Raw genomic sequence first — 17,600 nt, forward strand, 5'->3', positions numbered from 1 at the left:
TTAAATGATTTAAAAGGCGGGAGGAAGCAAGATGGCTCAGAGATTAAAGGTACATCCCGTGAGGTCTGATGACCTAAGTCCCATTCCCAGGGGCCCAAAGAGTGAAGGAGAGAACCAACTCCCCAAAGTTATCCTCTGACCCACACATGAACAGTAAATAAATAAACATTTAAAAAATACCGAGGTATTGATTTAAATATTATTTGTATAAAGACGGAGAATTATCATTTTAACGTGCGATCAATGTCAGAATCGTGTGTGAGCTGTCCAAATCAAAAGCCTTCAAATCCAGCTCTGCTTGGTTTGACAAAGCCCAGATGCACTCTTGATAGCTGGTGGGCAGAATGTTTAAAAGCATGAGCAGGCTTGGCTCTAAGTGCTGGGCCCAGCACTCACCACTCCTTACTGTCATTAACCCAATATAAAATTAGAGCTGGGAGAGAGGTGTGCATTTTCATTGGTCCTCTGGAGAAATTAGATTGGGGAAACGGCTGCCAGACCAGATTAGATCTTTGTTGTTTACATGGTGTAGTACAGACAACAGGAGAAGAGTGTCTCCTTGGTAGATATCAACATTTTTACTGACATGTCTTGCTAAATGATTAGGAAAAAAACTTCCCATATATGGTCTTATATATTTTTATTGTGGTGAAATCTTCACAATGTAAAATCTGCCACATTAACCATCTCCAAGTGCATGGTCTGATGGCATTAGTACAGCCATATTGCTGGGCAGTGCCACCACACAGATCCCACAGATCCCTCAGAATCCTCCATTTTGAGAGCATCCCCTCCTGCAGGGCTAAAATTCCACTCCACTCATTCAGCAACTCCCATTAACCCGGCAATGCTGTGTCCTGCTCTATGATTTTGAATATGGCCAACCTTTCCTCACAGACGAGACCACAGGATCTTGTATGTGTTTTTCATGTTGGCGTGTATGCAGGTGCACACGTGTGTGCACATACTGAAGACACCATCTACCTCATGTTTGGACACTGGGTCTTCTAGTCTGGAACTCGTCAATCAGGCTAGGCTGGCTGGTCAGCAAAACCTGTGTTTCTGCCTCTCTCCATCTCCTGAGTGCTGACAAACTGGGTTTGTTTTTTCTAAGTGTGTCTTGGGAAAGCTCCATTGAGCCAGCTTCTCAGCCTTGGCATCTTTTTGCAGCTAGCTTAGCTCACCTTACTCACGCTGTCTTCTAGGTTGGTGTGTGATGTTGGGATTTCTCCCTAATCCCAACCAAGGCTGAAGGGTGCACCTTCTCTTGTATGTAATTCTACCTTTTCTATTCCTTCACTTGCCAGTGGGATCTGAAAGGCTCCCAGCTCTCTGCTCTTGTGAGTAACAGTGGCTGTGAGTACCTGAGGATGTTCTGGGAAGTGGAGTTACTAACTTCCCTGGTCATTCTGCCACCGTAATGACAGCTTTCCTGCTTTTCTACGTCACTGCCACCATTTATCCTGTTTTAAAATGATGTGTGTGTGAGTGTGTGTCTGTCTGTGTCTGTGTATGTGTCTATGTGTGTGTGTGTGTCTGTGTGTGTGTGTATGTGTCTCTGTGTATGTGTGTGAGTGTCTGTGTATGTGTCTGGGTGTCTGTATATGTGTGTGTGTGTGTGTGTGTGTGTGTGTGTGTGAGTGTGTGTCTGTGTGTATGTACTTGTGTGCATGCGCCCATGGAAGTGGGGACAGGCAATGTTAAGGCTGTTGTGGGCTACCTAACTCAGGCACAAGGAAGTGAATTCATGTTCTTTGGAAGAGCAGCAAATACTCTCAACTCTTGAGCCATCTCTTCAGCCTCATTTATAATTTTATTTTGTTTTGAATAGTTACCTCGAGGGTAAAGCAGTCCTTCACTGGATTTTGGGTTTCTGTGTCTAAGGGCTGGCGTTAGACCCTCTAAAGCAGGTGCACTTTAGAGAAACATCTGTACGTCCTATAGGTGTGTCTGTTTGCCCATCTTTTGCTTTCTCGGTTGTAGACCTTCTTTCTTTATTGAAGGTCCTAGATTCTTCTCAGATTGTCCATTCGCCCCTCTTCTCTAGCTTCCTCCTTAACTTTCTCAGTAAAAATTCGTTGCTGGGCAAAGGTTGAATGAAGCCTAGTTTATCTACTTATGTGGGATGGTAAGGAGTCTTAAAGGGTTCAAAACAACCTCAAACATGGAGAATAAACTTGGAGGGCTCATACTACCATTCACAAAGTCACCCCAAAGTTACAGAAATCAAAACAATGTGCCCTAACATATGTGGGGATCTGGGAGCCAAAGGGGCAGACATGAGAATCCAAAAACAAGGCTTGTGTTTACAGTTGATTAATAGTGTGGTATGGTGTGTGTGTGTGTGTGTGTGTGTGTGTATGTGTGTGTGTGTTGAGTGTGTGGTGTGTGGTATGTATGTGGTCTGGTATGTGTGTGGTCTGGTGTGTATGGTGTTATGTGTGTGTGTGTGTGTGTGTGTGTGTGAGAGAGAGAGAGAGAGAGAGAGAGTGAGAGAGAGAGAGAGAGAGAGAGAGAGAGAGAGAGAGAGATGTGTGTGGTATTGTGTGTATGGTGTATGCATGGCCTGGTGTGTATATGTGGTGTGGTGTGTATATGTGGGGTTTGTGTGTGTGTGTGTGTGGTGTGTGGTGTGTGCATGGTCTGGTGTGTGTATGTGTGTGTGTTATGTTTGTGATATGGTGTGTGTGTGATGTGTGTGGTATTGTGTGTGGTGTGTGTATGGTCTGGTGTGTGTGTGTGGTGTGCACTGTGTGGTGTGATGTGTGTGTATGTGTGGTGTGGTGTGTGTGTATGTGGGATGTATGTGTGGGTATGTGTAGTATGTAGTGTGTGTGTGTGTGGTATGTGCATGGTCTTGTGTGTGTATGTGTGTGTCTGTGTGTGTGTATGTATGTGTGTGGTATGGGTATGGGTGTGTATGTATATGATGTGGGGTGTGTGTAGGGGTGTATGTGGTATGATGTGGTGTGTGCATGGTCTGGTGTGTGTGTGTGGTACGTTTGTGGTGTGCATGTGTGTGGTGTGGTATGTGGTATGGTGTGTGTATGCATGTGTGTGTGTGTCTGTGTATGTCTGTGGTATGGGTGTGAGTGTGGGTGTATATGGAATATGTGGTATGTGGTATGTGTGTGGTCTGATGTGTGTGGTCTGTGTATATGATGTGGGGTGTGTGTAGGGGTGTATGTGGTATGGTGTGGTGTGTGGTATGTGGTGTGTGTGTCTGTGTACATGCCTATCTATGAGTGTGTATACATGCCTATGGAGTCTAGAAGAGAGCATCACATTCCTGGGACCTGGAATTCCAGGTAGATGTGAGCTGCCCAAGCTGAGTGCTGGGATTTGAACTCAGGCCCTCTGAGAGCCACTGTAACCACTGAGCCATTTCCCAGCCCCCAGTTGTTTCGTTTTTAGCAAGGCCCCTACTCTATCAATTAGAAAGGGTCTGAGCACATGAGGAGGGAGCGAATGCCAGTGAGACAACTGGACGTAAGGAAGGAAATGCTGCCTGAAACACAGCTTGCACCATGTCTGTGAGTGAGCTCTTGGTGGATCAGCAATTCGAGGTACAGCCATAGAATTCTTAGAAGACACGTGGGAAAATCCCCACGACCTTGCATTTGGTGATTAACTCTCAGATTTGGAAACAAAAAATGAGTCACAGAATAGCAAACGAGCTAGAACTCCCGTCTAGTCACTTAGCAGCTTGGCTAGTGTGGAAATGGGCCTGACCTTGTTTGCATGGGCAGCCTTGCTCTCTGGCCTCGGACAGTGTGTGAGGCCCTCAGGCCAGCATCACCCCATGCATCACTGCCCTGTTCCAGATGTTCAGAGTCCTGTGCTGCAGCAGCCTCTGTCCTTTTGGCCTCCCTTCCCCAGGGGTCAGCATGCTGCACTGAACATTGATAACTGGCCCTGCGACCAGGAGTCGGTGTTGTTATTTATGTGGTTTTCCTTGCTTGTTGCTCTTGCTGACAGGAAAGAAAAGAAAACCCAGAAGAGCCCACCATTGCAGGCAGGTCCTGACCAGACCTGACAGTGCCCTAGGAGCACTTCGCTGGCTCTGGGCATCTTGCTTTCCCCAAACGAATGTCTGCTAGGAACGTTGGCCAAGCTTAAGTTGTGAGCTTATTTGTCTCCCAAAAGCAACTGATCTGGAAGCTCAGCTCCTCCCATCCCCGATGCCCACCCTCTCTATGTTGCACACACTGTACACCCTGTGAAGAGCACCCAACCCTCTCCTGCCCAGGCTGCCTCTGCTACACTTGCTTTTAGGAGAAGGACAAGGCTTGTATGGTTGACTCTTTGATGATCAGGGGAACTTTCTTCACCATCAAACAAACCTATCGTGTGTTATAGTCAGCTAGGAAGGTACCTGAAATATGAAACAAGCCATTGATTACATCAAGATACATACATACACACATATATACATATACATGTATATGCATGTGTGTATATACATACACACATATATGTACATATGTGTATGTATATACACACATGCATATACATGTATATGTATATACGTGTACAAATATATACATATATACACACATATATGTATATATGTGTATGTGTATATACATACACATACGCATATGCATATGTATGTATATGTGTGTGTGTGTGTGTGTGTGTGTGTAAAACGTGGGGATGGGTGGGTGTAGTATATGACTTTTCTCCAAAAAAATCCCAGCACTTGGAAGACCGAGTTTGAGGCCATCCTGGGCTGCACAAGATCCTCTCAGTCCATATTATAATACAACAAAATATGGCTTACTCGGAAAATTCTTAGCCGTGTCTTCAAATTTCCTGCAAAACCACCCCTTTTCCGTGTTGTAATATCACTCAAAGCCACTGCTTGTTTGCTTTTTATGAACAGCTCAGGTGGGCTCTCAAGTGTGAACATCTTGGAAACATTTAAACGGAACAGTGAGCTTGGCATGGGACGCCTTTAGTCCTGGTACTCAGGAGGCAGAGGCAGGCAGATCTCTGTGCGTTTGAAGCCAGCCTGGTTTGCATAGTGTGTTGCAGGGCAGCCATGGCTACATAGTGAGACCCTGCCTTGAACAAGAAAACAAGAAAGGGGATAATGTTACAATGTAAAGAGTTATAATGAGAGTGAGTACCACGGATGAGCAATGGGGAACCCTTCTGGGGGGGTGTGTTCACCCTGCAGGAGACATGAGAACCTCTGAGCTCAGGATGTGGGTGTTATTCGCAGGGAAGGAATCTAAGTGATTGGGCCTTTTCAAAGGCTGAATTTCTCAGGCTCTGTCATTTATCTCTAGTTTCAACTCCCCATCCTTGATTTTCTTGTGTCTCAGAAAACGGCCCTCCCCAGAATACAAGTATCCCAGGGTACTCAGGCCCTTCATCTATAATGGACAGTGTTTGCTTAGGACCTCCACATACCTTCCTATAGCCTTTCAACCATACACTCAATATAATGCCAATCATCGTTACACTGTGTCGCTTAGGGAAGCATAACAAATGAATGAATAAGTATACTATGGATATTAAGTAGAGACAATCTTTTTTTCTTGACATCTTTGATCTGAGGTTGGTTGAATCTGGGGATGTAGATGCTGTGAGAGCCTGCTGTGTAGTTTTCATAGGCAGGCTTCACTCCTTAGGAGGCAGACATTCAATCAGGTGAGAGGACTTGAGAATAACCATTGGAATACCATCTGTACTGACCAAAATTTAGTTACTATAATGAGGTCCCTAAGGCAGGCTATTTTCTTTAGCCCTTGTGCGTGATAGAGAGGCACATCTAACGGTAGCCTTCTTGATGGTGGCATCCAGAGGTGGTGAAGGGCATAGCGTATATGCACATGTAACATAGTTTCTGTCCTTATAATGCCACCAGGTTCAGTTGTACAGGGCTACCTCACTTTCACAGAACCATTTTCCCAAATTCCCGGCTGTGAACACCAGAGTCATAATGAGTTTTTACTCCCTCAACTCTTCCCCCAGGGATTAAAACTCGAGGGACACTAAAATCACATGGAGCTGCAGCTCCATTGAAAATAATTTGCCAGTCACATCTATACCCCAAACATGTAGTATATTCAAGGCAGCAGACGAATTGAATGAAAAGAAATTGGGAACTGAGAGCAATTTAGGGGGTGGGGAATCCAAATAATTTCAAATGTTGCAAACAACAAATTAATCCTCAGTCAGCAGAGTGTGATGGGAACAGGTGTCCTTTCCTGCACAGATGGCCTGTCCTGTTGTCTACTCCTGTCTGAAATCCTGTCCATGGCGCCCATAGACAGGGGCTGGAAAAGACCCAAAGACAAGAATGGAATGCTGATGGCAAGGTTTAGAACAAATGGCAAATAGCTTTAGAGATTTAAATACTGGGGTCTATCTAATTCTATCTATCTATCTATCTATCTATCTATCTATCTATCTATCTATCTATCTATCATCTGTCTGTCTATCATGTATCTATCATCTATCTATCATTCATCTGTCTATCATTCATCTCTGTTTATCATTCATATCTATCTATCTAGCAATCACCAATCTCTCTGTTTGTCTGTCTGTCTATCTATCTATCTATCTATCTATCTATCTATCTATCTATCTATCTATCATTATCTACCATCAATCTACCTTCTATCTCTCTGTCTGTCTGTCTATCCATCCTTCATCCCTCCCTGCCTCTGGTCTTTTCTCTGAATAAGGACAACCCTGCCACATGCACTGGATTCTAGGGCCTCCTAGACCCTTCCAGATGGTTTATCCAGCACTGAATGTGTGCAGTTTCCCCACTCCTCTGAGTCCTGTATGACTCTGTACTCTCCTTTCCCGTTCCTTAGTTATACATTTCTTTAAAGAGAGCTCCACATTCCTGGTCTGGTCTATAGCTGTCTCATACTCACTACTCCTATCCCCGCCATGACTTCTGCACTCCCCAACTACCCCTGTCACTTCCACCAGCGCATCTCTTGAGTGAGACCCACCTTGTCTTCACAGAACTCCCAGTTTTCCAGTCAAAGCCTCTCTCTGTGTTTTTCATAGCACAGCCAGTCCTCAACCTGAGAGTCACATGATAGATCCTTCTGGATTCCCTAGAATTTTATGAATTGTTTTAAAACTTTGGATTTTAATTCTATGCTAATTCTAAGTGAGTAAAAATGTTATTGGGAATGATCTAGATATCTACCTTATGTAATGGCAAGTGTTAACGTCAGTCTTCCCCCCTCCCCCCCACCCCATGTCAAGATGTTCCACTTTCCTAGTCCCCAGCAGGCAACTGTCAGGTTTAATCAGGCTGTGTCCTGTGCACTCTCCCTAGCGCTCTTGCTTACCATAGGAATGCATTTACTCTGCATGTGACTTCTCACAGCAGGCTCTTCTGTTGTGAGTATAAGTCCAGTCCCTTTATCTATTAGGAACACAATCTAACCTGTTGTATTTCATGTGTTATTATCATAAAGGGCTCATTTCCATTCCTCTGTGTCTAGGAATTGGTTTTAGAGCCAGGAGACGCTGGATTACACACAGACAATTACTGCTTTTATCAGTGCTTTTCTTAAGTAACAACTTTACAGAGGCATAATTCACCCAATTAAAATAATTAAAATGCATGATCTGGTGCTTCTGGTGTGTTTCCGGGACTGGCCCCATCACCATTGTCAATGGCAGAGGGTTTACCCATACCTTACCAACCACCTCTCACCCCTCAGAATCTACTCACTCCATCCCAGGGCAACCACAGATATACTTTCTGTCCCCATCCCTGTCAGTCAGCTCTCTGGTGCTATAACAAGCACCAGAGGTGATCAACTAAGGAAGGGAAAAATGTCGTTTTGGTTCACAAGTTTTAGGGGGTCCTTCCAATGACTGGTTGATAACCCCCTGCTTTGAGCCTGGGTGATATTTCACAGTGGGAATGTGTGTCAGAGCAAAAGAGAAAGGGGAAACAGATCGTGGACCCTCAATCTCCTTTGAGAACTCGTTTCCCCAAGCTTTTTACTAGACCTCACTTCTTAAAGGTTCCACAGCCTTTAACACATAGCTCTTTAGAAGACACGCGTGAACCTGACGCAGGCTTTTGCTTCATGTTTGTGCCTGAATTTCCTTGGCTGAGCACAGGCTGGGAATGACAGAATCAGTGCCTCCTCTTCCTCCCATTGTGAGGGAGGCACATTTAGCCTCTACCCTTAATGCTACCCACTCCGAGCTTTTCACAGTGCACTGTTTGTCCTAGGAGTTTTCCTCTTATTTCTGGTATGTGTAAGTGAGTGTGCGCGCGCTTGCGCATGTGTGCTTGTGCGTCTATTATGCTTACTGTGACATGTACATGGCGGCAATCCCTGACAGGAGCCAGGTCTCTCCTTCCACCATGTAGATCCCAGGAATTGAAAGAATGAACTCAGATCATCAGGCTCAAGAACGGGTGCCTTTCCCTGCGAAGCCATCTTGCTGGCCCCCTTCCATCATTTAATTTTCAAGTGTGAAGTATTTTGCCTTTTGTATAAACGCCACTTGGTTATGTCGTACCATCTCTTTATACAGCAAAGATCTCAAGGACATATTATTCGGTTGGGGATTTTTCTATTTATCATCAAGAGATACTGGCATATAGTTTTCTTGGGACATCTGTCTGGTTTTTCTATCAACGTAATATAACATGAGACTCAAGAAAGAACAAGGAATAGTATTTCTTCTTTTAGTTTTTTTGGTAAAAGTTTATGAAGAATTGATACTGTTTCTTTTAAGGGTTTGTGGAACTCACTGGCAAAGCTACTTAGACCTGGTTTTTGTTCGTTTGTTTGTTTTTCTTAAGGTAGCTTCTGGCTACTGGCTTAACACCTTGGAGGACCCTCATGGTTTTATTTTTAATTTTTGAGTCCATTTATCTGATTTTCCTTCCCTTCCCCTTTATATTTCCACCCCATTGGCACACAGGAGGCCAGGAACCCATCATATTACTTACAGTCTTTATTTTTGTGAGGCCAGTCATTCTGTCTCCCGTTTTATTTCCGATTTTAGTAAGTTGAGTCTCCCCATCCATTGGTGGAACTATCTTAGCTAAAGAGAAATTAATTACTTGCATGTGGAATGAACCAGTTTGAGGGGTTTCTGTTTTGTCTTTTGGTTTTTTTTTTTCTTTTTCTTTTTTTTTGGAGCTGGGGACCGAACCCAGGGCCTTGCGCTTCCTAGACAAGCGCTCTACCACTGAGCTAAATCCCCAACCCTCTGTTTTGTCTTTTGGATTCTCTATTCTTTATTCAGCTCCCCCATAAAGCTCACCTGCCCCCCACTCTCACCTTGTTAGAATTCACACAGTTCTTCATGTCCAACCACCCCAGATGCCAAGGGACACAAACATCCTGTTTTTCTCACATTTTCTCCTTCCCATATGGCCCTGCCTTGGGACCAACAAGCCTTTCATCCATTTGCCATCTGTCCAACCCCAGTTTTCCATGAGATGTCCCTTGGGCTCCAGACAGAGTCATATGCCTCACTGGATCCTCCTGCCTTCTGTAATTGTGTAGCAGCACATGCTGTGTGGGCCACACTGAATAACTCTTGTATTTTGGGGCCTTAGACTGCTTTGTTTCTTTGGGTAAACACCGTGTTTGTAGGGTCTATGGGAGTATTTTATGGACATGAAGTAGATAAATGATTCTGAGGTGGAACATGGGGTCATGTCCCAGCTCTGTCCCATTGAGAGGTACATCACACTTCACATCCTTTGGCTACATCCTGACTCAGGTCCTTGCAGACACAGTAGCTTCTTGGATTCTCACCAATCTGGACTCTAGCCAAAGCAAAGTAGATATTTCTCTAGACGGATAAACACTGGTAACCATGGATTCTAGTAATTTAGTATTGCTTCTTGGGCTGGTTGAATTATGGAGAGAATGCAACATAGTGGCCCCATGAGCCAGCCCATTCTTCAAACTCTTATGGTGTGGACCAATCATGCTTTTGGCAACATGAAGGTCCAGATCTAATGACATGTCAGTGCATAGCTGGGTCCTTCTGTTCGATCTGGAGCAATGTAGTTATAATACCAGCCAAGAGGGCACGAGGGCATAGCCCTCCCAACAGTGAGGGCCTCCCACACTGAGTCTGGAGAGAGACATTTCAAATCAGATTCAAGATGCCATTGAATTTTGTTTTTAAATCTAAATTTCAGGACAATTTGTCATATGCTGCATGCCTGGATTGGTCTTAATTATCTCATGAACAATCAATCAAACCCCTGAGCAGACTTCTATTAATTAATGGCCTGACATCTTCCTGCTCTATTTTAGCGCTTATGTTTAGTTAGTTTGTTAAGTCACCGTATATTCCACAAAAACTGCCAACTTAATTGAATCAGTTGTGTCTCTGTTAGGATTTCACTGCTGTGAACAGATACCATAACCAAGGCAACTCTTTGAAGGGCCACATTTAACTGGGGCTGGCTTACAGGTTCAGGGGTTCAGTCCATTATCATCAAGGTGGGAACATGGCAGCATCCAGGCAGACATGGTGCAGGAGGAGCTGAGGGTTCTACATCCTCATTCCAAAGACAGACGGGAGGAGATTGACTTCCAGGCAGCTAGCACAAGGTCTTGAAGCCCAGGCTCCCAGTGATATACATCCTCCAATAAGGCCACATCTCCTAATAGTGCCGTTCCCAGGCCAAGCATATTCAAACCACCACAAGTTGTTTGGTATTATCTACCACATTCCAGAACACAGACAACTGAGCTGACTCAGTACATAAGCAGACATTCAGGACATAGTCAGAAGAGGATCTCATGGCACAAACCCACTTCCTGCCTCAGTTACTTACAGTTGACAGCTTTTTACTGGACTCTGAAAATTATTTTGGCCAGCAATACTTGCTATTGCTCCGTAGTGACTCAAAACCTAAGGAAGTGAAGTGTCAGCACGCCATTTGCCTGCAACCAAATAGTGGTCACACATATGCTTCACATGCACACACATAATGGCCATTCTAGCGTTAAAATGGTGGGTGTGGTTTAGTTTTCTATGGTTTTGTGTAAGGTGTGTCTTTCTTTGTCTAAGAAGGTATTCGATGGTTTGTAAAGGAAGAAAGCACATTTAAAATCTTTTATTTTTCATTAAGCACCTTTGGTTATGCATGTGTGTCGATGTGTGGGTATTTGCCTGTGATCGCAGAAATCAGCGGACTCAAGAAGAAGGCACCAGCTTCCCTGGGGTTGGAGCTGTGGGCAATTGACATGGGTGCTGAGAACAATGCTTGGGTCCTCTGTAAGAACAGAATGTGCTTTTAACTACCAAGCCATTTCTCCAGCCACGAAGGAAGTATAGTTACACATCCTTTATGTTAATGTGTAATGCTCATAGGAGCAGAGATCTCACTGGATTCAATCTTAGTGACATTAATATACATACCTCATATCACTGTACTCATAATGTCAATACTTAGGACTTTTTACAGATAAATCGTGTACTTGTTTTAGAGTCAGTGACTAAAACATGCAAGTTTCCTAGTTAGCACTTAAGTCTTCCTACCCAGAAGACACAGTTTATACTATGTGTTGGCTGACATCCGAGACAAGGTGGCCAGGCCTGCCTGGTGACAGCCTGGGGGTGGTCATGATGTCTCTCCATGATGATGAAGTTGGGGACATAGAATTCCTTGTCTCTTGTTTCCAGTGTATCAACAATGATAATGATAGAACTTCTCTACAAGGTTGATAATTTCACGGACTGATAGAAACATTCTACATACTTAACGCTGTGTACTGAGGGTGGAAACATTCAATATACTTTGTAATGCTGTACACTGGGAACAGAAACACTGTTATACTTAATATATTTAAGTATATTAAATATATATATTTTATATACTTAAATATATTTAAGTATATTAAATATATATATATTAAGTATATATACTTAACACCATACACTGGGAGCAGAAACAATATATTCAGTTGTAGACTGCAAGCAGAAACATTCAATATATGTAACTCCATACACTGGGGGCGGGGTGGGGTGGGGCTCACTTTGCTTATTTATTCCTCTTGGATTTTGAAAAGAAAGCAAGCCAGGTGTGTGTGTGTGTGTGTGTGTGTGTGTGTGTGTGTGTGTGTTGTATGCACTGTATACATACATGTGCACATGTGTGCTAGACTGTACATGCACATATGTGTGCATTCACAGGATGGCCAGTTAGACATTGGGTATCTTCCTCTTTCACTCTCTAATCACTTATTTATAATTTAAATGTATTATTTGAGAACTCCATACATATATACAATTATGTATCCCTCACTCCGACTCCCTTGACTCCTGCTCCACTCTCTGTTTGCAACTTGGTGCTCTCTCTTTTTTCCCAATCTGTTGAATTCAATTTATGTGACACATATACATACGAGTGTGGGCCCATCAACTGAAGCATGCTCACGTTTTCCCTTTTCCTTCCCTTCCCTTTTCTTTTCTTTCTTTTCCTTCCTTCTTTCCTCCCTCCCTTCCTTCCTCCCTCCCTCCTTCCCTTCTTTCCTCCCTCTCTCCCTTCCTTCTTCTCTCCCTCCCTCCCTTCCTTCCTTCCTCCCTTCCTTCCTTTGACAGTGTCTCACTGAATCTGGAGCTCACACATTCAGCTGTGCTAGCCGCTCACGGATCCTCTTGTCTCCGCTACCACCCCACCCTGTGCTGGGCTTCCAGACATGTGCCACCACACCTGGCTTTTACCTGGGGGCTGAGGATCTGAGTTCAGGTTCTCATGTTTGAGCAGCAAGCACTTTGCACACTAAGCCACCGCTATGGCCCTGTCACACTGTATTCTTGGGCCCAGCATGTTGTGTATGCAATGCTACCACGATGCTACCGTGATGCTGTGGGGACTTTGTATGTACATCTAGCGCCTATGACGATTCCTCACCACCCACGGTCTGCCTTCATTCTGTCTGCCTCAGGCTGGCTCTTTATCTTCTTCCTGGGCAAAAAGCCTATATGTTAGCAAACATGCTCAGAGTCAAGGTCAATAGGGAAGAATGGACCGACTTCAGCTATCTACCAAGTAGACCGATTGCTTTACGGGAAACAGGACTAATCAAGAGACTTTGGGTTTTGAATTGTGGAAGTAGCCAAATGTAATCGGGAGTGTTTTTTAGGTAGAAATCATGAGCACAAACTTATTCACTTCATTTTTTAAATTTTAGCAAAAGAAGGCAAAACCTGTGTTTTGGGGGGTTTCAAATTAACTCTCTCAATGTCTGCTTCCTCTGCTAGGTACCTCCTGGTCAGTAGCTGGAATTCTGAAGCAACATGCCGGAACAGAGCAATGACTACCGGGTGGCCGTGTTTGGGGCAGGTGGCGTTGGCAAGAGCTCCCTGGTTTTGAGGTTTGTGAAAGGGACCTTCAGGGAGAGCTACATCCCAACTGTGGAAGACACCTACCGGCAGGTGATCAGCTGTGACAAGAGCATCTGTACGCTGCAGATCACCGACACGACCGGGAGCCACCAGTTCCCGGCCATGCAGCGGCTGTCCATCTCCAAGGGCCACGCCTTCATCCTGGTCTACTCCATTACCAGCCGGCAGTCCCTGGAGGAACTCAAGCCCATCTATGAGCAGATCTGCGAGATCAAGGGGGATGTGGAGAGCATCCCCATCATGCTGGTAGGGAACAAGTGTGACGAGAGCCCCAACCGCGAGGTCCAGAGCAGCGAGGCGGAGGCCCTGGCGCGCACGTGGAAGTGTGCCTTCATGGAGACATCGGCCAAGCTCAACCACAACGTCAAGGAACTCTTTCAGGAGCTACTGAACCTGGAGAAGCGCAGGACCGTGAGCCTCCAGATCGATGGCAAGAAGAGCAAGCAGCAGAAGAGGAAGGAGAAGCTCAAGGGCAAGTGTGTGGTCATGTGAGAGGCCTTTGTGCAGAAAGAGCTGCTGCTGCCCTCAGGGCCTCTCTCTTCCTCCCCTCTGTGAACCCCACTGTCGTCAGGGCAGCATGTCCGATGCCCGTGTGTTAAACATTGCATTTGGCTGCGACACACCCTGCAAATGTCCTTAAGAGGCATTCCACACGCCCCACTAGCCCACCCCTCAGGAGACGCAGAATCTGGGAAGCTCTTAGCATCCCCGGGAGCGGAGGCCAGTCCTGAATGGGCTTTAGCCATTGGAAGATGAGGGGACTCAGAGCTGTGGACCCGGGAGAAACTGAGGGTACTGTGTAATGCATGTGCGTGTGACATAGCTACTGGTACCACCCCACATCAGGCAACCTAGTTTGGAAGCCACTAACATCTTTGGGGGGGGGGAGGAGCAGGCAGTCGAAGGAAGTGAGAAACCCGTGGATCCCAGCGGTTCCCATGAGTGGATTTTTAGTGGGATTAAAGATTAAATACCACAGTCCCCATCTAAGTGATGCTCATGCCATTCCTACTGACACACACTGAGGGGGTTGGCCCCCTCATTCCTCAAAGCCTTCTTAGCAAGTACCGTGTCAGCCTGTTAGGAGTATACACTTCACCTGTAATGCCAAGGCCACTTGTGGCACGATGCTGTGTCAGCACTTCTTCGGTTTCTGAGTCGGGACATTGTGACATCATGTAAACATCGCAATAACGCCCGTGTGTGTGTGTGTGTGTGTGTGTGTGTGTGTGTGTGTGTGTGTGTCCGCGCGCGCGCGTGTGCGTGTGCTATACTTTGAGGGTTCTAGAAATGTGAACTTTCCTCCTTTTGACCTTCGAGGGTTGCCACTTCTTCCAGCCCTCTGATTTTTAAATAAAAGGAAATAAAAGTAGGCATTTTTTTAGACTCCCTCTTCCCCTCCCCCCAAGATGGTTTTCTTGTCTTAAATAACTCCATGTGTACCCAGCTGGGAACCAGCCAACCAAGAGCGTCTAACAACCAGAAGCACATCCATTTTTCTAGACGACACAAGCATGTAGATGCTGTGCACCGCGACTTAACGAAATACTTTGAAACGGACGCTATTCACTGTGTTTTTAACGATTTATCTACACCGGAAGTAGATTGCTAGGGAGTACGTCTACTTCCCGGTAAACCTTCTCCTCTCAATTTCAACCTTGCTAAACGTCCTGAAGAGTTCCTCAGTTCCGCATGCACCCCAGAAGAAATCCTCTCCTCAGGACATTGAATGCACCCCATATTCCTTAGAACGAGCCCCAGCCGCTGCTTGAGGGATCAGCGGCCAGCAGCAGATAGGTTGGTCTAGTCTCTCTTTTCTGGGCACAGTGCCCATGCTTTAATGTAATTTGCCTCCCATCTTGGAGTCCAGCTGGATTCTGATTATTGGAAATTCTTATGTACACAGCCAATGAGAAGGTGTTTCACACGGTAGGATAAACCCATGCTGGTCTTTGGTGCCAGTTCGATCACTCTCTTAGCCATCTTACCACTGACCAGCCAGCAGGTAGAGGAGGTTGTAGCACTGACTGTGTGAGCCTAAACAGTACTCTCATGGCCAGTGGGCAGAGGTCCCAATGCCGGGGTGTTCTGGTAGGCCTCTTGCTCCACCATTGCCTCTGAAGCACACTGTGTTCAAACACCCTCTCTTCCTTCAGACCTCTATGATTCAGTCCCCTTGTCTGGTCTGGCCCTCTCTGCTCTTTCAACCACAACCCACCCTGGTGATATGCTGAGGGTCAGGGAGGTCCCTCAGAAAACCATATGCCTCAACGATCTTCCCATCTCCTTAGACTTCTAGAACAAAACCCTTGGGGTTACCTGGGCAAGCAGCCACCCTGAGAAATGAGCAAGTCCGGGAACCAAGCAAGAGCCTGGAGCGCTTGTGTCCCCTTCCAGACCCACTCTGAACCTCTCCCGTCATCCCTGTTTGTCCCCAGTGGCCATTCCCTCACAGTAACATGGAGTTGTGGAATTTTCTAGAATGTCTTTAATTTGTTGCTCTATTTCTCCTCTCAGAGAAAACATATCAGCTTGCCATTTTGGATTGGGAACAGCGAGGGAAAGACCACGGCTCTGTGGATGATGTGACATTATATACATTATATATACACATCCTAGAGGATATATATGTTTGTGGTGGTCCCTTCGCAGTAAAATCCTGTCTGTCCTACCGACTGTAACCACGCTTTTGACATGAGTGTTGCTACATGCTTCCCCGTCCCCAGTGACCACACATCAAGTTTCTTTCAGCCCCGTCAGTCAGTTTCCGGATCCCGAAGGCTTTCAGTCTTCATTGGCAGGAGGATCTTGCTACAGTTCCATTCAGAGTCTTTGCTCCTCTCTGTGCTGCCTGTTTGTTTAGAGGATGGGAGGGAGGTCAGTGAAGCCTCCCTTCTCAGGCTTCATTGGGACACTGTGTTCTGTAGATCGAGCTGAGCACTGGGTAGCTATCTTAATGTCACCTTTGGGCAAGCTTCCCTCTGACTCAGGGGCCGAGGACAGCAGCTTTCAGCTCTGCTTCGGTCCCATCCCAAGTCAGGAAGCTGGGCCTCTTGGTAACATCCCACACTGCACACGGGGCTGGAAATTCCTGACCCAGCCCCGGCTCGTTATAAAACTTGAAATATTGCTTTGAAGATGGCACTCTGGGGTTAAGCACGGGGCTCCATGAGTTCCCTAATCCCCAACGGTCCCCTCTCCATTCAGTGACAAGCCATGGGCACGCATCCAATGCATTAAGTCCATACAAGAGCAATATATCCAAGTGTCCACTAGATCCAAACCAATATATATATATATATAATGTAATTTATCTTCCTGCACTTTCGAGGTATAAAGTAGTAAATTGTATATACCTAATCTCTATATATCCACATGCTAGTATATCGGTCTCACTATTTGTAACATCCTTTGTAGAACAAAATGTACTAAATATTTTAGAATTGCGCTGTGATATCCCTCCCCACCCCCACCCCCCCAAGTTTGTAAAGCTCTGCTCCTACACGAGCTGTCTGGAAATACCCAAAGCCAAAGGGGCATGTGGAACTCCTACAGGAAGGACACCTCCTGGGATTCAGTAGCCCACAAAGACCTTGTGTCAAACCAACTATCTGCAGAGCGAGCATCAGCATGCGAGATGCCGGCACATGCTCCCACTTCCGCCGGCCCTTGCTGTTCCGGTTCCATTTTTTTTTCTTTGGGTATGTCTGACATAACTCTATGGTTATGAGAATCACCTTGTATAAGGTTCTAGCGGCAGCCATGGCCCCAATCCGTGGAACCAGTTACAATAAAGCTCAGTTACAGCACCCTGTCTGGAGTTTTGGCTTTTTTTAGTGTGTGAGCTTGTATGTGCGTGTATGAGCCTGTGGAGGTCAGAGGTTAACATCAGGTGTCATGTCTCAGGAGCCAACTATCTTGTTTGTTGTTGTTGTTTTGAGACAGTGTCTATCACCGGGACGTGAGGATCGCTGGTTACACTAGTGTGTCTGGGATCATCCTGTGTCCATCTCCCTATTTTTCAGGTCCAGCTTCTTAAACAATAACAACAAACAACAACTACCTATGGGCTATGGGTTCCAATTCAGGGTTTCATGCTTGCATAGCACCTATATTAACAAGTAAGCTACGCCTTCTGCCTCAAGACCTCTTACTTAAAACAAAAAAGAAAAAAGAAAACTGAAGATAATGTTTTCAAGTTTAAATTGATGAGT

General features: G+C 45.5%; 1 protein-coding gene across 2 annotated transcripts in view; it reads left to right on the forward strand.

The window, feature by feature from the left end:
- The window catches only part of Diras2 (DIRAS family GTPase 2), a 31,374-nt gene extending 14,174 nt beyond the window's left edge, over positions 1-17,200 (forward strand). The window contains 1 exon segment of one of the 2 annotated variants that reach the window (NM_001169578.2): positions 13,243-17,200. In NM_001169578.2, coding sequence (NP_001163049.1) covers positions 13,279-13,878 — 600 coding nt within the window. In that variant the 5' untranslated portion in view covers positions 13,243-13,278 and the 3' untranslated portion in view covers positions 13,879-17,200. 2 annotated transcript variants of the gene reach the window in all.
- Positions 17,201-17,600: the final 400 nt, after the last annotated feature.

This window comes from Rattus norvegicus, chromosome 17 (assembly GCF_021556685.1).
Source record: "Rattus norvegicus strain SHRSP/BbbUtx chromosome 17, alternate assembly SHRSP_T2T, whole genome shotgun sequence".
NCBI lineage: Eukaryota > Metazoa > Chordata > Mammalia > Rodentia > Muridae > Rattus > Rattus norvegicus.